At 43.6% G+C, this 19,965-nt stretch overlaps 1 protein-coding gene across 2 annotated transcripts in view; it reads left to right on the top strand.

The window, feature by feature from the left end:
• Positions 1-19,965, top strand: part of Ccdc25 (coiled-coil domain containing 25) — a 47,182-nt gene that overhangs the window by 15,087 nt on the left and 12,130 nt on the right. For both annotated transcript variants that reach the window (XM_045131904.1, XM_004665842.2), the window contains 5 exons: positions 2,575-2,614; positions 9,532-9,583; positions 10,407-10,482; positions 15,414-15,517; positions 15,727-15,929. In XM_045131904.1, the coding sequence (XP_044987839.1) occupies positions 2,575-2,614; positions 9,532-9,583; positions 10,407-10,482; positions 15,414-15,517; positions 15,727-15,929 (475 nt within the window). The remainder of the gene's footprint in view (positions 1-2,574; positions 2,615-9,531; positions 9,584-10,406; positions 10,483-15,413; positions 15,518-15,726; positions 15,930-19,965) is intronic.

Here is a 19,965-nt window from a genome sequence, read left to right as displayed (position 1 = left end):
CCCATGCTGAGCTAGATCTTTCTTCAAGTTCAGGGGTGAATCAAACTGTTGCTTTTGAACTAGGACTCTTTAGAGGTGGAACATGCATTCCAAATGCCTGGTGATCTATTGCCTGATCATGACCAGAAGTCTGGATCTTACTTTTGATTCCCTGAAGATTAATATTTTCAAACTGAAGAGGCAAATTGGAGGCCTGATTTTTAATATCATTTAGCCTCAAAATGATTTCTGGGAATCCCCCAGGGTGAGTCACCTTGTTGTGCAGATCCTGATGAGGAACCAAGAACTGATCTGGCTCAAGTGGCAGGTCCCTGCTGTGAGCCCAGTGTGGCAGGGTGTTCATCTGGAAAGGAGCAGAGGGTTCCAGGAATCAAAATCCTCAGGGTCTGATGATAGTGCCGGCCCATGAGAAGATTTGGGTGGGAGATCTGACCAGAGCTGGGTCAGTTCCCAGGGCTTTAGAGTTAACCCTACTGGCTTTCCAGCCAGCTCCAGAGTTGAAGTGGCCTGGGCCAACAGCCACAAGAGGTGCCCGCCGAGGAGAAACCCTGGACTATGGTAGTGTCGTCGAAACATGACAAGTACTAGGAACATGGCATAAATAGGGACGCGCTGCCTCTTGCTGAAAGAGAGAGCCCCAGAGCCTTGGCAACCGCTGTCCCCGCCCTTCATTTATGACAGGCTCTTTAGTTACACAGCCATTACTAGGCTTCTACCTAGTTCTGCCCTGGGCGGGGAACCTTCTCCCACGGTGATAGGGCCTGACCTCCCTGACCCTGGCAGAGGAAGCAACTGGCTTCTGCTGGCACCCCTGCCCCATAGCCAGGCAGTATTGAGGAGGTCTCAGAACTGTGTGGCCTGCACGCCAGCAGCACGTTTGTTGAGCCCAGCAGAACTTCTCAAGAAAGTAACCCAGAGGGCCTCGGTGACTTTCAGAAGTGCTTTCCCAACTCTAACCTGATGTCTTCTCTTTTCTAGTCACAATCCCCAGTTATGGACATCAAAATAGGTCAAACTCCTGTCAGTGCTCTCGAATCCAGTACAGTTTTCATTAGCTCTGGAGGGCAGCAAACACTCGGAGACACGGCTCAATGTCTGCTCACCATGCCCTTCCCACCCCCAAGGCAAAGTCAGAGATGCTTAGAATGGTTTCATTTTTATTTTTTTGCTAAATACACCCATGTTCTCATTTGTTTGTTAGTACGATATTTCTCTAGAGAGACAAAAAGCCAGTTACTAGTATAAACACAAATCTTATCTTTAGAGTGATTTAAATCTCCTAATTGTTTGGACATCTATTGAATTGTCTGTTTCTGTTTTGAAGGTGGGGGGGTCACTCACCCTGTAACCTAGGCTGGTCTCAGACCTCAGCCTTTGCAGTGCTGGGATTACAGGCTTGAGCCATCAAGCTGGTCTCATGCATTGATGTTGGGACGTCTTTGTGACAGAAGATTAGGTAAAAAGAAGGAAGATGGGCTTTGTTTACATTGCGTATCAAATCCCAGCACCAAGGGTTATTTCTCGGTACTAAAATATAGTTCCTTCTTCCTGGTAGGGCCTGACTGCTTCTTTATAAATCAATTAGTTTTTCTCTGTAATTTTTACTCTGTTCTATTATGTTGGAACATGGTAGTAATTGCCTTGTTTGCTTTGCTTTAAAAAACCTTTATGTATTTGTACATGTGTGGTGCACGTGTGTGCATGTGTATGTGTGCACATGTATGGATGTGCCACGGTCTCTTGCCACTGTGAGCAGACAACCAGACACTTGTGCCCTCTTTTGCATCTGGCTTACGTGGGTGGCTGAGGATGTAAGCCTGTGCTGGCAGCTCTGCACACACATGCCTTTAACTGCTGAGCCTTCGCCTCCCCGCCAGCCCCCCCACCTTTTTTAAAATAACTTTTTGTACATGTATATATTTTATGTTGAGTGCATTTCCCCTCAACCTCCTGACCTCCCTTTTCTCATCCCCTCACCTCCCATTAGTCCCCTAGACAGTTTTGTTTCATGATGTACGCATATATTTTTATTTATTTGTGAGGAGAGAGGAAAGAATGGGTATGCTGTGCCAGGGCATCTTGCCACTGCAAACATACCCCAGACACATGGGCCACTTCTGCATACCTGGCTTTATGTTGGTGTTGGGGATTGAACCCAGGGCAGCAAGCTTTGCAAGCGAGTGCCTTTCATCTCTGAGCCATCTCCCCAGCCCCATATATATTTTGTACATACAAGATAGATAAAATCTAGGAATAATAAATGAAAGAAGACATATTTGTCTGAGATTGGTTTAATTCTTGATTATCTCTAGTTGCACCCATTTTCCTGCAAATGACTTCATGGCTAAAATAATTCCTTTGTATATAGATACCATATTTTATTTATTCATTCTTCTGTTGTTGGTTCTATAACTTAGCTATTGTGAATAGTGCTGCAATAAATACTGATTTAAAAAAAAAAAAAAGGAAGAAAGAAGTAGAGGATATGTCTCCCCTTTCCAACTAATAAGTCCTGGTATATCTCTATGGATAGTTTTTCTTAATTTCTTTTTGTTTTTCTTTATTTTGCTGTAGATGAAGATCTGATAAAGTATGGTTGGCCTGAAGATATTTGGTAAGTCATGGTTTTGATTTTGCATTACTCAGATTTCCATACCTTTATCTGCTCCCAGTGATTAGAACTAGAACTTGAGCATGGCGTCTGTGTTTGTGGCACATAGCCTCCTGTCCCCTTCATTTTTCCACCACTGTGACCCAGGCCGGCCTTTTTATCCTTTTTTTTTTCTTCCAAGGTAGGGTCTCACTCTAGCCCAGGCTGACCTGCAACCCGCTCTGTAGTCCCAGGCTGGCCTTGAACTCTCAGTCATCCTCCTACCTCTGCCTCCTAGGAGCTGGGGTCAAAGAGGGGTGCCGTCATACCCATAGCCACCTATGGCCAGGCCTTTTGAGGAGTGTGTGGGCTGTCTCCTGTCTCTCTCCCTCAGCTGCTTTCTTTTCACCTTCACCGTCTACCTCTTGCTCTGTCTCTCAGAATTACTCTTCTGTATCCTAGTCCTACCTGTTGAGTGGCACATTGTCTCCCTAACTCCCAATGGCCCCTATTAATGTTGGCCCTGGAGATGATAGGTTCACAGGTTCTATGTAATTGGGTGTGATAGAACATTTTTCAAATACTCAACTTATGCCAAATACTATCCAGTGTTAACACATGTAATTTCTCAACAACCTGTGAGATGAGTGTTGATATTATGCCCATTTCTCAAGTGAGGAACTGAGCAGGCCTTTCCTGGTTGCTATTGGATCTCTGGGTCTCACTGGTCTTAGCTCCTTAATCATTGCTTCTTTCTCCCCACAAGGTATTCCACTCTTCTGGCTGTGGGTCATTTCTTCCCCCTTGTCCTCACAACAGCAACTTTCCATGCTGTTGGTGAAACTCTCTGTAGACCTATTTTCCTCCAGTTATGGAACAGATCCCCTTAATTCCCTAGAGTGATAGAGTTTAGAGGGCCACTTTTCAGAAGAGCTGAAATGCACACAGCATTGAGCATTTGACAGTGGAAATGCTGGACAGAGGCTAGCTTCAGCTGCCCCTAATTGTGGCTTTGCTCAGAACCCCACCTATGTGCAGGGGCTCCCTGAAGGACCTCTGCTTGGGCCTCCACCTGCCTGGAATTGAAGGGATGTCGTGACTCCAGTGGGCATGTTTTTCCTTCTCTCCAGTTTCCACACGGAGGATTCAGAAACATGAGGAATTTTAAAGGCTTTAAAACAAAAATCTGTCATAGCACGTGTTATAGCCTCTGAATGCAAATGTGGCGTCAAGGCCGACTCTGCGTAGTGCTCTCTTATCTCAGGGGCACTTCACACTGCTGAACACTTGTCAGTTGGGTGCAGCCACCTTTCCAGAGGCCCTAGACTATAAGCCTTTGGACAATGATCCATCTTTTTTGTGAACTACTGTGTCCCCAGTACTGAGCATAGGTCCTAGCATGTAGCTCAGCACTTGAGAAGCTGAGGCAGGAGAATTTCTATGTGTTCAATCAATGAATTCATTTCATAATGGACTAGTTCTCTATGCTTTTAGAAAGTGGTCCCTACCGAATGCTTCCTCCCAGTAATGGCTTTCTTACCTCTCCCCGGAGCAAACTGTCAGCCCAGCTGGAATGGTTTCTATTGTTCCTGTCCCAAAGGTCCCATGTTCTACTGAGAGGGTCTGTACCTATTAGCAGGTTTTGTGCTCTATGTGTATCCTTTTCATTTTTAAAACAGGATCTCACTCTGTAGCCCAGACTGTCCTTGAGCTCACTCACTATGTAGTCTAGCTTGGCCTTAACATGTGACACTCATCCTGAGGCCTCAGCCTCCCAAGAGCTGGGATAACAGGTGTGAGTCATCTCGCTCTGCTTTGCTGTACATTTTCACATACAGGTTTGAGTCACAAACACCAATATAGAAAAGGTTACATATTGTGATACACCACGAAAGTCTTTTTATCACAACTTATAAACATAGTTTTGTTGGTGGTGGGTTTTTTATTTTTATTTTTTATTTACTTATTTGAGAATGACAGACAGAGAAAGAGGCAGATAGAGAGAGGGAGAAAGAATGGGCGTGCTAGGGCCTCCAGCCACTGCAAACAAACTCCAGACACCTGCGCCCCCTTGTGCATCTGGCTAACGTGGGTCCTGGGGAATCGAGCCTCGAACCAGGGTCCTTAGGCTTCACAGGCAAGTGCTTAACCGCTAAGCCATCTCTCCAGCCCCTTGTTTTGTTTTTTTGAGATAGAGGTAGAGTCTTGCTCTAGCCCAGGCTGACCTAGTCTCAGGTTGGCCTCCAACTCACAGCAGTCCTCCCACTTCTGCCTCCTGAGTGCTGGGATTAAAGGCATGCACCACCACAATTTATTTTATTTTATTTTGTTTGTTTGTTTGAGGTAGGGTCTCGCTCTAGCCCAGGCTTATCTGGAACTCACTATGTAGTTTCAGGCTGGCCTTAAACTCACAATGATCCTCCTATCTCTGCCTCCCAAGTGCTGAGATTAAAGGTGTGTGCCACCACTCCCAGCTTCACCTAAGGACTTATTTTGTAGGTAGGAAAAAAAATGTCTAATTTAGGGTTGTAGAAATGGCTGAGCAGTTAAAGGTCCTTGCTTACCCAGGTTCGATTCCTCAGTGCCTAACTGGAGTACATTTGCAGTGGCAAGACAGACAGACAGACAGACAGACACACACACACACACACACTTTGCAAGTAAATAAAAATTAAAAAAAGAGAAATCTCCAATTAAATCCCACACCTGGTATTGTGTTTGAGTGTAAATTGTGTGTGAGTTTTTAGTGTTGCTAAGGTTGGAATTTGCCAAGTTGGTGTCTGTAGATACCTGGAGATCCATCTTGATAGTTGTCAGTAGCCTGGGGGTTAATGACTGTATTTCAGCATGGCAGCCTTTACTTTCAGAAGCTATTTGAGAACTGATGGGAGCTGGAATAGCCCCAAACCACAGGCTGGTTCTGGTTCACATGCAGTCAGTCCTGGCAGTCTTCCAGGGATTGCCAAGAAGCAATTCTCAGTTGGTCTGCATTCCAGGGCAGAGGTTTAACCTGCTTCTCTCTGACGAAGCTTCTGGGACTTTACCTCTTTGTTTGAAAATCTGGGCTTATCCTAGTGAACCATCTAAGGCTCCTTTCAGCAAAGAATTTCTCTAGGATTAGATGAGATTAGAAATAAGTAAATTAAAAAATATTTATCTGCAAACAGAGAGAAAGAGAGAGGGTGAGAGAGAGAATGAGAGCGCCAAAGTTTCTTGCCACTGCAAATGAACTCTAGACCCAATATGCCACCTTGTGCATCTGATTTTACATGGTTACTGGGAAATTGGACCCGGACCTTCAGGCTATGCATGCAAGCACTATTAACCACTGAGCATTCTCTATAGCCTTGAAATAATTTTTTTTGTTAAAAAAATTAATGACAACTTCTATAATTATAGACAAACTATGATAATTCCCTCCCCTCCCCTACTTTCCCCTTTACAAATCCACTCTTCATCATATCCCCTCTCATCTTCTTTTCCTTCTAATTATGAAGGTCTTAGATAGGTAGCACTAGGCACTGTGAGGTTGTGGTTATCAAGGCCAAGTTGTGTCTGAAGGATTGCATTGTAAGCAGTCTTACTCTTGCTTTGGCTAGTCTTACATTCTTTCCGCCACCTCTTCCGCAGTGGACCCTGAGCCTTGGAAGGTATGATAGAGATATTTCAGTGCTGAGCACTCCTCTGTCACTTCTTCTCAGTACTATGTGCCTTTTGAGTCATCCCAGTGGTCACTGCCATCTGAATAGAGGAGCTTCTCTAACCCAAAGTGAGAATAGCATTAACATATGGGTATGAACATTAAGAAAAGTGCTTACAGAGTGGAGGCCCTGGCACACCCGTTCTCTCTCTTTCTGCTTCTTCCCCTCTCTCTCTCTCAAATGAATAAAATCAATAAAATCTTTTTTTTTTTAAGTGCTTACAGGGCTGTTTGGTGAGCATAATGTATGCATTTAGCCAGACAACTGCAGGCATTACACCCCTAGGGCTCTTGACCTCTTCAGCCATAGGTTTTTGACTAGGTTTCAGTAGCAGGAGTGTGTTCCTTCCCAAGGAGTGGGCCTGCAGGCCTGTTAGAGAGCAGTTGGCGTGCCGCTATTGCACCACTGGGTATAAATGGATTTTACGTGCGTACAAGTGAGATGGAGCATCTTTGCTGTGCTCACATCCCTGCTGGAAGAAGCTGTGCAGCTCAGCTCTGGGGCCCTGTCTCTGCATCCTCAGGTGGCTGTGGCCCTGTCGGCAGAAACTAGAACCTCTGCCTTGAGTAAAGGAGATGGGGATTGAGCAGGGATGGGAGCATGACAAGGACAAGAGGGTCAAATGGCATAATTTAAACTTGGGGCAATTTGGGAGGGGCTTTTTAAAAGAAGGGTTTTGGCATTTTAAAACCTCATGCTTCTGTCCATTCCTTTATAGGTAGTGATGGACCTATTATTTGCAAACTCAGTGTTTCCGAATACTGGCTAGGGTGCTCCCATGTGAGTCTGCTGCTTTGTTTACATAGATATGAATTTATTAGCTATATATTGAATTATTTAGGTATTCCTGTTAGTGGAATTTTTGCTTTTTTTTTTGAAGTAGGGTCTCACTCTAGCCCACATTGATCTGGAACTTACTCTGTAGTTCCAGACTGGCCTCGAACTCACAGTGATTCCTACCTCTGCCCTCCAATTAAAGGTGTGCACCACCACACCTGGCCACTATTTGTAGAATTTCACATCAGAGACCTTGAACAAAACTGAGAATGCAGTCGATCTGGCTGTTAGCGGTGTAGTAGAGAGTCGCCATGCTACAGGACCTTCTCAAAGCAGGCAGGTGTCGGAGCAGCAGGTGTCCTCAGTGGAGCTTAGTTCCTCGTGTGGTGTTTGCGCTAAGGTTCTGAAAGGATATTGAGACACATACTTCGTAGATTTACAAAAAATACATTAAAAATGTGGAGTTTTATGGGCAGAAAAATGCCCAGCTAAAGGTTGTAATTAAGATGAATGTTACATGGGAATGTAAATGAGTAAATGAACACTTTGGAAAAGCATGAATCAAATATGATGTCACGTCTATTTCTGGCCATCAGCAATGATTAAGAATAAAACCTAAAAAGTCAATGCCGATTGTTTGCCCAAAATGCCCAATACTTTTCTCTATCCAAAGTAAATAGCAAGAGATTTCACTACTTGGAAGGAGGGCATTAGAAACAGCATCATCTTAGCCTCTGTAGAACCATATGTGTCTGTATCTTATACCAAGTATAAACCTGTGGCTATTTTGACAACTAAAATACGCATTAATACTAAGAAAATATCTACCAAAATATATAATGGTAAGCCACTTTAACCCCAGCACTCGGGAGGCAGAGATAGGAGAATTGCCTTGAGTTTGAGGCCACCCTGAGATTACATGGTGAATTCCAGGTCAGCCTGGACTAGAGTGAAAACCTACCTCGAAAAACCAAAATAAATGAATAAATAAAATAAAAAAATATATATATATGTATATACACACACATAGGTGCCACCTTAGGTTTTTGTTGTTGTTGTTGTTTGTTTGTTTTTGAGACAAAATCTCATTAAGTGGCCCAGGCAGGCCTCCAACTTGTGATACTCCTGCCTCAACTTCTTGAAATCAATTACAGACAATTCCCACCCTATGTAGCTTCCTTTGGTTTTACTGAACATTGTTAGTCTGGAAAGTAAAGACTAAAGTTAACATCACAAAGTGTCAATCATGAATTACTTTGTTCTGTATGTGATGCTGGAATTCTAGACCCGTGAGGGGGTGCAGAAAGCTTCATGTGGTGACTTGTAAGCATGGGAAATGCTGCATTGAATTTAAAAGATTCCATTAAATTGATGGATTATAAAAGTCCTAATGAAAAGTCATTTTTTTGGAGGAGGGGGTGCTTTTTGGAGGTAGAGTCTCACTCTATCCCAGGCTGACCTGGAATTTACTATATATTCTCAGGGTGACCTTGACTCATAGTGATCCTCCTACTTCTGCCTCCCCAGTGCTGGGATTAAAGGTGTGCTCCACCATACCTGGCAAAAAGTAAAAAAAATGTTATTGTTTGAATATAGGCCAGAGGAATTACTAGTCTGGCCCATTGAATGAAGAATTATGTAAAGTGACTTCAGGGCTTACCTTGCTTTTCTCACTTGACTTTGAACTTGTCACTCCTTTTGATGGACACCTGGATGGATGTTCCAAGCCTAAGCCTTGTCTTTTCTCTGAACTGGGCTCCTGTAAATCTCCCAGGCTGGCACCATGGGACTTTCACTGGTTTCTTCATTCCTCCCCCCTTTTTTTAAAAGGAGGAGCTCCAGGATTTATTTGTTTGTTTGTTTGTTTGTGACAGACAGAGAGAGGAAGAGGCAGATAGAGAGAGAGAATGGGCACTCCAGGGCTTCCAGCCTCTGCAAACGAACTCCAGACGCGTGCGCCCCCTTGTGCATCTGGCTAACGTGGGTCCTGGGGAATCGAGCCTCGAACCAGGGTCCTTAGGTTTCACAGGCAAGCGCTTAACCGCTAAGCCATCTCTCCAGCCCTTTATCCCCTTTTCACTTGAAATTCTTTTCAATTTTTTTTTTTTCCTTTGTGCCCTGAACTGTAGTCTGGGGTCAGCCAAATCTCCAGTCTTCCATGAAGCCTTTGGTCACTGATAGACCTTTTTATCACTTGAAAAATCACCCTTCTCAGGACATTTCATTTTTTTAATCTTTCTCATCTTGGCACTTGTCCCCGCACAGCTGCATAACTCTCAGTGTTTGTCTTGCTGTCCATGTTGCTGGCCAGCCCTGGGTGCTGGCGGCTGTTTTATGCTCCCCGCGGTGTCTAGCATGTTCTAGGCTCCCAGTGAACTTCCTTGGAATGGGATACTTTAATGTGAGTACCCTAGGAGAGGTTGTCTTATACTTCTTGCTAAAACTGGTTTTCATTCTTCGTAGGTTTCATGTGGACAAACTGTCTTCGGCTCATGTATACCTTCGTTTACATAAGGTAACTGAATTTAACCATAGCATGATGTTTTCATTAGCAGTCAGCATCATGTGCTGCTATTTATTCTTTTTCTGCAATTAATTACTCAAAGTAATAAATATGCTCAAAACTCTAAAAGCTAATAAATGAAGAGATGTCTTCTGCCTACCCAGAAAAACCATTACAGAAAGTCTGAGACTCTGAAGGGACTGTAGTACATTTCCCCAGCTGCCAGCACTGCCTTGTCCTGCCAGTTCAGGTGTGTCTCCTGCCCTTCTGTTTTGTCTCCCACTCAGCTCAGTGAGCAGTAGCAGACTCTCCACTGTTCCTTTTTCACAGACTCATGTAATTCTGCCTCACTGAGGCAGGTGGCAATCCAGCACAGGAGATTTTTCCTGATTCTGGCTGAGGTCGGTTGGCCCATGAGATGTTGGAGATCTAGAACTCCAGGTCATCTCTTTGAGGGGAAGGTTGTAGGCCCCCCAGCCAAGAAGCCTTCTGGATGTCAAAAATAGGCACCATTTCCTCACATGGTTCCCTGAAGTGAATGAGAAGAACAAAAATTCCTGAGATATAATTGAATTATAGCCAATATCTTCAACATAATTATAGATATTTAAATTTACTAAGCATAATGATTTATGGTAGTTCCTTCTCTTAGTTTACATAAACATCCCCATGATGGACACCATAAACCTACTTCATTTTTCAATATTCTGTAATAAAACTGAATGCCCTGCTTGTAACAAGCCTGTCCTTAGCAGCTAAGGCAGCAGGTACTTGGAGTATGCTAGGGGCCACCAGCACCAATGGAGTGGACCATTGGATTTCTTCTGTGTTGCAGGGAGAGAAGATTGAGGACATTCCAAAGGAGGTGCTGATGGACTGTGCCCACCTTGTGAAGGCCAACAGCATTCAAGGTCAGTTTCCTTGCACTGTTTTCAAAGTCAGGATGCGCTTTCTCATGTCTGCAATGGGTTACACTGTAGAAAACTTGCTGTTGATTTGTCATTAGATTCTAAAATTAGAAGGGGATTTTTGTTTGCTTTGGTTTCTTTGGAACCAGAGTCCCACTATATGACCTAAACTTGCCTGAAACGCACTGAGAAACCTAGGCCGGCCTCAAGCTCAGTGCTGAAGTTAACAGATTTGCACTACTAGAGTCATCCAATCTTTCTTTTTCTTTTTCTTTTCTCCTCCTCTTACATACTTGTTTCTTCATTTGAGTTGTGAAGGTGTGCAGTCAGTCCTCTCCCCAGAGCTTGCTTCTACTAGATAAGACTTAATCTAATAGGAAGGACCACAAAGACAGTGGTTGGTATGAAGGGGAGCTGGGAGATGCTGCACTACTAAGAATGATTGCACTAATAGATATAATAGGGTAGAGGTATGAAGTTGAAGAATGATCCAGAAGGTTGGAAAGAAATAACAGTGTGGAAAATAAACATGGAGCAGACACATAGCTGATTATAGGTCCCAGGGTTTGTTGATTACAGGACAAGAACTGGGCAGCAGTCCCTCTTCCTTGTCACTTAGACTGATCTCCTCAGTCTTAACTCAGGCAACCTTAATAACAAGTCTGGAATATAGGCAAAGAAAGTGGAAATTTTGCCTTATGGAACCGCCAGGTTTCAACTCCGTAAATCAACAGCGGTTATGAGTTGGTGGCATTATTGTTATGTGTAGAATGTACTGACTTAGATCTCCAGATAGTGAGATTAAAAAATGTAGCAAACATCCTCCTTTTTATTTTTTTCACTTTTTATCGACCGCTTCCATAAGTATAGACAGTAAAGCTGTGATAATTCCCACTACCTCCGGTTTCCTCCTCCAAAAGCCACCCTCCTTTCAGTCTCTTCTTTCCAATTAGTCTGTCTTCCATTTCGATGTCATCATTTTTTTTGTTGTTGTTGTTGTTGTTGTTTGTTTTTTGGTTTTTCGAGGTAGGGTCTCACTCTAGTTCTGACCTAGAATTCACTATGTAGTCTTAGGGTGGCCTCAAACTCATGGCAATCCTCCTACCTCTGCCTCCTAAGTGCTGGGATTTAAAGGTGTGCGCCACCATGCCCGACTGATGTCACCATTTTTCCCTCCTATTGTGTAGCTCTTGATTAGGTCATGTCAACGGTGAGGTCATGAATACCACAACCATTTTATTTCTGGAAGACAGTCTTGTAAGCAGCCCTATCCTTCCTTTGCCTCTTACATTCTTTCAGCAATCTCTTCCACAGTGGACCCTGAGCCTTGGAGGGTGTGACAGAGATGTTTCCGTGCTCGACACTCTTCTGTCACTTCTTCTTGGCATTATTGTGCCTTTTGGGTCATCCTAGTGGTCATGGCCATCTGAAAAGAGAAGCTTCTCTAACCATTAGCATTATAGACATCAAAAAAGTGTTTATAGGGCAGTTTGGTGGGCATAATACACGCATTTAGCCATGCAGCCGCAGGCATTACTCCCCTCGGCTCATGACCTCCCCAGACACAGGCTTTCGGTACCAGGCAAGTATTCCCTCCTGTGGAGCAGGCCTGTAGTCCAATTAGAGAGCAGTTGTTTTCACCCATAACAGACATTCCACTATTGTACCAGTTGGTACATTTGACCTGACTGGCCAGTCTTCAGGCTTGCAGTGTCCACTGCTGTTTAACACAGTGGTTGACTTCTCTCTCCCAAAGGACTGTTTGCAGCATAGCCTTTCCAGCTTTCTGACAGCTAGTAAACAGGGAGATGGTTTCCAGCTTGATATCTCAGTGAGCTGCAGCCCAAGCACATGGGGTCTTCATCAATAAAGTTTTACCATCTAGTTCTGGTGGGCAACTAAGAGCCTTGACAATAGTCTCTAATGTTTTGGGGTATCAGGGGCCTCCCTGGCCAACAACTCACTAGACGATATCCCACCCCTGGCACTGAAGTTTTTCTAGTAACAATGTATAGCTTCTGGGTTTGCCCATCCTCCTCTTTGTTCTGCATTGACACTGCCTCTGGTGTGCCCACTTGTGTTCTTTCTCGTGCCCTGGCTAGCCGATGTGCCTGTGTTCAAAGAGATTTGGATGCCTTATTCTTGTCTCCGTGTCTTTCTTCTTAATGTCATTAAAGTTGATACATTTTAGAGGAAACAGGAGGGAAGCGTGGTGATCACCCCACTAAGCCCAGGTCTTACTCTGGCAGAGGGTGCCACTGAGGAGTAGAGAAGGTGGCTCTGCAGGGACGCAGAGGACACTCGCTCCACTAGCACACTGTGCGGTTTTCCTCCTAGCTCAGCACCACGGGAATGGGGATCAAGTCTGTCTGAGCAGTCTGTTCCGGGTCAGAATTACAGGCCAGCCTGTTCTGTGTCACCTGGTGAATCCTGCCCGGTTAAACTTTTTAAAAGCTTAGATGGTCTGTCACTCCCCTTACCTGATGGCTTAGTCCAGATTTCTTCTTTTCTTTTCTTTTTTTTCAGTACTGAGGATTGAATTTAGGGCTTCCTACATGCTAGACAAGTGCTTTACCACTGAGCTACACTCCCATCCCTCAGTCCAGGTTTCTTAAGCTTGTGTGTAAGCACCTCTGGTCTGACTGCAGACTTCACACTCCTCACACTCCAGCTGAAATGTGTTTGCCGTCTTCTGACCGCGCACCTTTGTGTGTTGCTCCCTGTGCTGTCAGAATTTCCTCCTCGGTCATCACATGAGCAGATCCCAGCCTAAGGTTCAGTGTGTTCACTGCACTTGCAGTTAGCGGTAGTAGTATTAATGACATGCCTGGCCTATGTTCAGACTTTCACAAATAATTTCATCTAACAGTCCTGAATAGTTAGATATTACCATTTTCATTTTATGAATGAAAGAACGGAGCTTTAAAAAGATTAAAGAACTTAGACTGGAGAGATGGCTTAGCGGTTAAGACACTTGCCTAAGGACCCAGGCTCAGTTCCCCAGTACCCTCATCAGCCAGATGCACAAAGTGGTACATGCATCTGGAGTTCATTTGCAGTAGCTAGAGGCCCTGGTGTGCCCATTTTCTCTCTCTGCCTCTGTTTCTCTCTCAAATAAATAAAAAAGTAAGTAAGTAAATAAATAAAGATTAAAGAACTTGCCTAGTGTAGGAGAAGCTGGATTTGAATGAGCCATCTTGTCTCTATAGTCTTCCTCACTAACCACGGAATTCCACCTTTCCTTCTCCCGCTCTGAGGGGCCCCTGCTTTCTTTGAACTAACTCCGCACCTCACCTCTACTTTCCCAACACCCTTTGATGTCTTCTCCTTGTAACTGAAGTTGTCCACATACTTCTCCTTTTGTGTCTTGGGAAGCACAGCCAGTTGCCTAGTCCATACTTGTATCCCACACAACACCTTGCACTTTATGATTTAAAAGCAAACAAAAAACTTACTTAGAAAAGAATTTCCAAAGTTTCAAGGGGAAAAAAAAGTACAGCTTCTCTATTCCAGGCACTAGGTTCACTAATCTTTATCTTTTGTGTCTGCTTCCTGTATCTTCTTACTCACCATGGACTGTTTTTAGCTGAACTATCTGAAGGGAAACTGTAGATAATGCAACCCTTCAATATGTATCTCCTGAGAACAAGGACCTTGTCTTAAGCAACTGAATTCCAGTGACCAAACTCAGATACTTCGCACAGATAGAGTACTGTTACCTGATACACAGTCCCTAAGTATGCTTGACCAGTTGTTGTCTTGCTATTGTTCCTTTGTAACTTTCCATCTGGGATTATGCTGCAGCTTATTTCCTTTTTTTTTTTTTTTTTTTTGGTTTTTCAAGGTTGGTTCTTGCTCTACCCCAGGCTGACCTGGAATTCACTCTGTAGTCTCAGGCTGGCTTTGAACTTACAACAGCCCTCCTGCCTCTGCCTTCCGAGTGCCTGTGCCACCACGCCCAGCTGTGGTATATTTACTTAAGTGGAGGTGCATTGCTTGTGAAGAGCTTGACTTGAAGGGCAGAGAGCAGCAGAGGGTCGGTGCAGCTGTGTCTGCAGCACCTTGCATAGAGGTCTGGTGCTCATGCTTGAGCAGGCATGCTGCAGAAGAGACATCTTGTGTCCTCCAGGCAGGCACACACAATGCCATTTGCTCCATTTGGGGCGTGGTAACTTTGACAGCTTGGCAAAATGGCATTCACCAGCTTTCTTGGTATACATAGGGAATCAAGTAACACACTCCAACCAACTAATAAGAAAGGGCGGTAAAGCGGACCAGAAAGTCACTTGTCATTCTCAGCTGCCAGGGAGGCTGCTGGGGTTGGAGGTAGGGGTGGGAGGGGCCAAGGAAGAGAGTCTGGTAACCACCACTCCTTTCATCCTGAGCATTTCAACTGTGATCATCTTTTTATTCTTTATGCCTTTTTTTTTTTAAGTTAAGAGTTTCACTATTAAACAAAACAAAAAAAGTCCTTCCCAACTAGTCAATTTTCTCATATGTTAGGTGAGATTCAGAGAGCCAAGGGGGCTTCCCAGAGTGGCACAGCTAGTCTCCCGTATTGCCAGAGTAGAGTCTGGGTCTGTGGGACGCAGGCCATGGCTGTGTATTATTGCTTAACCATGACTGACTAGGGGAGTTCTTTGAAAACCTAGGGAGCTTATTTGTTCCTTTTCTGCTGAAAAATAAGTAAATGATAAGATTTACATTTAATTTTACAGAGTGTTCAGAAGTCCCTGAAAGATAATCTGGGACCCCTGCTTTCCATGTAATACTTTGGTTTTCATTTGGTTTAATGTCATCTTTCTCCATTGGCCTTTGTGCTCTGAAATAGCAGGAGCTCTCTCCCAGATTGGATGAAGGCTGTTTGCTATGGGGGAGGGGTGCATTGCTCAGTTTGGTTCTGCCTGTGTGTTGAAGACAGTCTCTCTTGGCAGGCTGCAAGATGAACAACGTAAATGTGGTATATACGCCGTGGTCTAACCTGAAGAAAACAGCTGACATGGACGTGGGGCAGATAGGCTTTCACAGACAGAAGGATGTAAGTGTTTGTACCACCACAGGAAGCAGAGCCTAACACTGAGCAGATGCCTTCCTGTCCTGCCTGGCACTGGCCTAGCTGAGGGCCAAGTGTGATGTGTTTCCTAAGGGGTTAAGCTGGGCTACTAAATCCTTGGGAGGCCTTTCCCTTCTTCTGGGAGGAACCATTAGAGTAAAGACTGAGGACTTTTTCCCATGTCTTTCTGAAAGGTGAAGATTGTGACTGTGGAAAAGAAAGTGAATGAGATCTTGAACCGACTAGAAAAGACCAAATTGGAGAGGTTCCCAGACCTAGCAGCAGAGAAAGAAGGGAGAGACCGTGAAGAGAGGAATGAGAAAAAAGCCCAAATTCAGGAAATGAAAAGGAAAGAAAAAGAAGAAATGAAGAAGAAGAAGGAAATGGATGAACTTAGGTATGATGGTAAATTGACCACATGATTGTGCTCGCTCGTTCTGGTGATGGGTTTTCTTTAAGAAGGACACGCAACATTCTCAGGACCTTGAGTGAGTCTTTTTAACAGTTGCCATAAAATTTTGATGTTTTACTAATGTTATGTTTTAGTTAACATATTAACATAATTAGAAAAATACAATATATAATACCTAAACTGTAGTGAATTTTGGTGTAGAAATTGCTAGTGAGAGTTAGCTTTATTGAAGGAGAAAGACTTTTCCTTGGAAATTAATAATTGTTGGTGTTTTCATAATAAAGAAGTCTACTGTTTATTATTTTCAAGCTGATATTCCCCTGAGATTGGATTTACTCATGACTAACATGGGGGAGGGGGAAAAGTTTTTTTTTCCTTTATTTTAGAGAGAGAGAGAGAGAGAATTGACACACCAGGGTCTCAGCCACTGCAGTTGAACTCCAGACACTTGTACCGCCTAGTGGGCATGTGCAACCTCGCGCTTGCCTCACCTTTGTACATCTGGCTTACATAGGATTTGGAGAGTCAAACATGGGTTCTTAGGCTTTGCAGGCAAGCGCCTTAACCACTAAGCCATCTCTCTAGCCCTATGAAGTTTTAATTAATGTGTTGAGCTGCATATGAAAGATTAGAAATGCTGTTTCATGCAAAGCACCTTCAGGTTATAGCTGTCTTTCCTGACACAGACAGGTACTATCATACAAGCTCCGGGAGAGAGGAAAGACAAAATGCCCCTGCAATTTCCCAGGGTCCAGTATGTATGCATGTATGTGTGTATACAAATGGCAAATAGACCATCCAGATTTGAGAGGCATTGTAAGTACATAGGAATTTCTGAATGATATAATGAAAGAGAATGTGACTATAAACTTAATATCAAAACTCAGTCTTATCATTTGCTTTACTTTCTAATTATCTGTTCTGTATAGCATAGTATACTATTACACTATTTCAGTTTTTTAAAATTTGCAAACATTCAACTGGAAAAGTCTTTTTTTAAATCTTACTTCTATTACCTATATTTGATTCAAATGAATATATCACCCTTTTATATTTTAGTTATTCATTTGCAAGGAGAGAGAGAGAGAGAGAGAATGGGTGGGCCAGGGCCTCTAGCCACTGCAAATGAACCTCTTTCTTTCCTTCTTGCTTCCTTCCTTCTTTCTTTCCTTCCTTCTTTTCTCCTTCCTTCTTTCCTCCTTCCTTCCTTTCCTCCCTCCCTCCCTCCCTCCCTCTCTTTTTCTCTTCCTTTCTTCCTTTCTTCCTTTCTTCCTTTCTTCCTTCCTTCCTTCCTTCCTTCCTTCCTTCCTTCCTTCCTTTCTTTCTTTTCTTTTGTTTTCTTTCTTTTCTTTCTTTTCTTTCTTTTCTTTCTTTTCTTTCTTTTCTTTCTTGACAAAGATAGTGAGTTTGAGCACACCAGGGCCTCCTGCCACTGCAAATGAACTCCAGACACAGTACTTAGTGTGGCTGACTTTATCTGGGTACTGGGGAATTGAACCGAGGGCAACAGGCTTTGCTGCAAACAAGTACTTTTCACTGCTGAGCCACCTCTCCAGTCCAAGTGAGGTTTGTGGGGTTTTTTTTTGTTTGTTTGTTTTTTTGTGAGGTAGAGTTTTACTCTAGCCCAGGCTGACCTGGAATTCACTATGTAGTCTCAGGGTGATCTCTGTCTCACAGCGATTCTTCTACCTTTACCTCTCAAGTGCTGAGATTAATGATGTGTGCCACCACACCCAGCTTTTTTTTTTTTTGGTTTTACAAGTGAGTTTATTTATTATTTATTACAGAGAGAGAGAGAGGGGGGGAGAGGGAGAGGGAGAGGGAAAGGGAGAGAGAGAGAGAGAGAGAGAGAGAGAGAATGAGAATGAGAATATGGGCACACCAAGGCCTTTCACCACTGTATTCGAAGTCCAGACTCATGTGCCACCTGGTGTGTCTGGCTTATGTGTGCCGTGGGGAATCGAACCTGGGTTCTTTGACTTTGCAGACAAGTGCCTTAATCACTAAGCCATCTCTCCAGCCCGAGTTTTTTTTTTTTTTTTTTTTTAAGGCATTTGTCTTGACATGCTTAATCATCCTAAACCATGCTGAATTATCCTGGTATAGGATATGTGAATGAAATAAAATAGCTCATTTCCAAAAATGAAGAAAAAAAAAAGATAGCTAGTTTCCTGGGATAAGCTGGCATAGGGTTTTCTTAGAGCTTGGTTTATAAAGATCTTGGGGAAAGGAAAAGACACCGTGACAAGTGTTTAATACTGATTGGCTGTATGATTTGAACATGTTATTATTATTATTTAGTTTTGAGAGAAAGAGGCAGAGTTGTTTTAGCTCTAGTGACTGAGGCTATGACCAAGTTACTCTGTAAGTAACTATCAAAGTTGTTTTAAAACACATTTTCTACCTTTGAAAGTTTAAAATAATCAATGTGGCCTGCTCCAATATCCAACATTTTAAAATAACAGTTAAAATACATTCAGGGGACTGGAAAAATGGCTTAATGGTTAAGCCACTTGCCTGTGAAGCCTAAGGACCCCAGTTCAATTCCTCAGAACCCACGTAAGCCAGATGTATGTGGTGGTGCATGAGTTGAGTTTGTCTGCAGTGTCAGTAGGCCCTGGTGTACCTGGTCCCTCTCAAATAAATAAGTATTTTTTAAAAATACAGTTAGATTTTTGAAATGCATGTATAAAGACACTCTCAGTTTTTTGTTGCTTATATAAAAAATTGCCTCAGACTTGATTGCTTAAAACACCTTACTATCTTTTTTTTTTTTTTTTTTTTTTGGTTTTTCGAGGTAGGGTCTCACTCTAGCTCAGGCTGACCTGGAATTCACTATGGAGTCTCAGGGTGGCCTCAAACTCATGGCGATCCTCCTACCTCTGCCTCCCGAGTGCTGGGATTAAAGGCGTGTGCCACCACACCCAGCTTACTATCATTTTTTAATGGTCAACTTCCATAATTATAGACAATAAACCATGAAAATTCCCAACCCCTTCACTTTCCCCTTCTCAACTCCACTCTCCATCATATCCCCTCCCCCTCCCAGTCAGTCTCCTTTTTATTTTGATGTCATCATCTTTTCCTCCTATTATGAGGGTCTTGTGTAGGTAGTGCCAGGCCCTGTGAGCTCATGGGTATCCAGGCCATTTTGAAAACACCTTACTACCTCATAGCCCTACGGAAGTGCAAGGAGATTCAAACTATTGTAAAAGAAAGGCATGGGGCAGGGGTTCTGGAGGTTTTAGAAGAGAATCTCTTCTCCAGCTTCTAGAGACTGGGTCAGGATCCCTTCTTCTATCTGCAAAGCCATCATCACAGCTGCCTCTGACTGCTGCCCTCTGGTCTTGCGGAGCCACGCGACTGGACTGGACCCAGCTGTATAGTCACCCCCGTCTGTGGTACCACTTGTACCAGTGTGGTTCTGAGAGGAGGGTGGGGATGTCCTGTAGGTAGGGGAGGTTATGGTGGGGAGAGTCATCCTGTCTACCACATTGGGACCGTATAAGTAATGGGGTACTGGACTTGAACAGACCCCTTGTTTACTTATTTGTTTCTTTTTTATTTTCAATTTGTTCATTTGTTTTAGCTGGTTTTTTTTTTAAAAAGAAAGTTTTTGTTTATTTATTTGCAAGCAGAGAAAGAGAGAAGAGGGGCAGACAGAGAAAATTAGCATGGCAGGTCCCCCAGCTGCTGCAAACAGACTCCAGATGCATGTAACACTTTGTGTATCTGGCTTTATGTGGGTATTGGGAATTTGAACTCAGGTTGTTAGGCTCTGCAGGCAAGTGCTTTAATTGCTGAGCCATCTCTTTCCAGTGCATGTTTTAGCTTTTGTGAGACAGAGTCTCACTGTATAGCCCAAGCTAGCCTCAAAGTGGTGGCCTCCTGCACGCTCCCCTGGAGTGCTGATTACAGGCATGCACTCTTACACTGAGCTCTCTTTCTTTCTTTCTTTCTTTTTCTAAGATAGGGTCTCACTCTAGCCCAGGCTGACCTGGAATTCACTGGGTAGTCTCAG

The sequence above is a fragment of the Jaculus jaculus genome, chromosome 12 (genome assembly GCF_020740685.1).
Source record: "Jaculus jaculus isolate mJacJac1 chromosome 12, mJacJac1.mat.Y.cur, whole genome shotgun sequence".
Classification (NCBI taxonomy): domain Eukaryota; kingdom Metazoa; phylum Chordata; class Mammalia; order Rodentia; family Dipodidae; genus Jaculus; species Jaculus jaculus.
The sequence above is the reverse complement of the archived record's forward strand: the minus strand, read 5'-3'. Positions and strand labels throughout refer to the sequence as shown.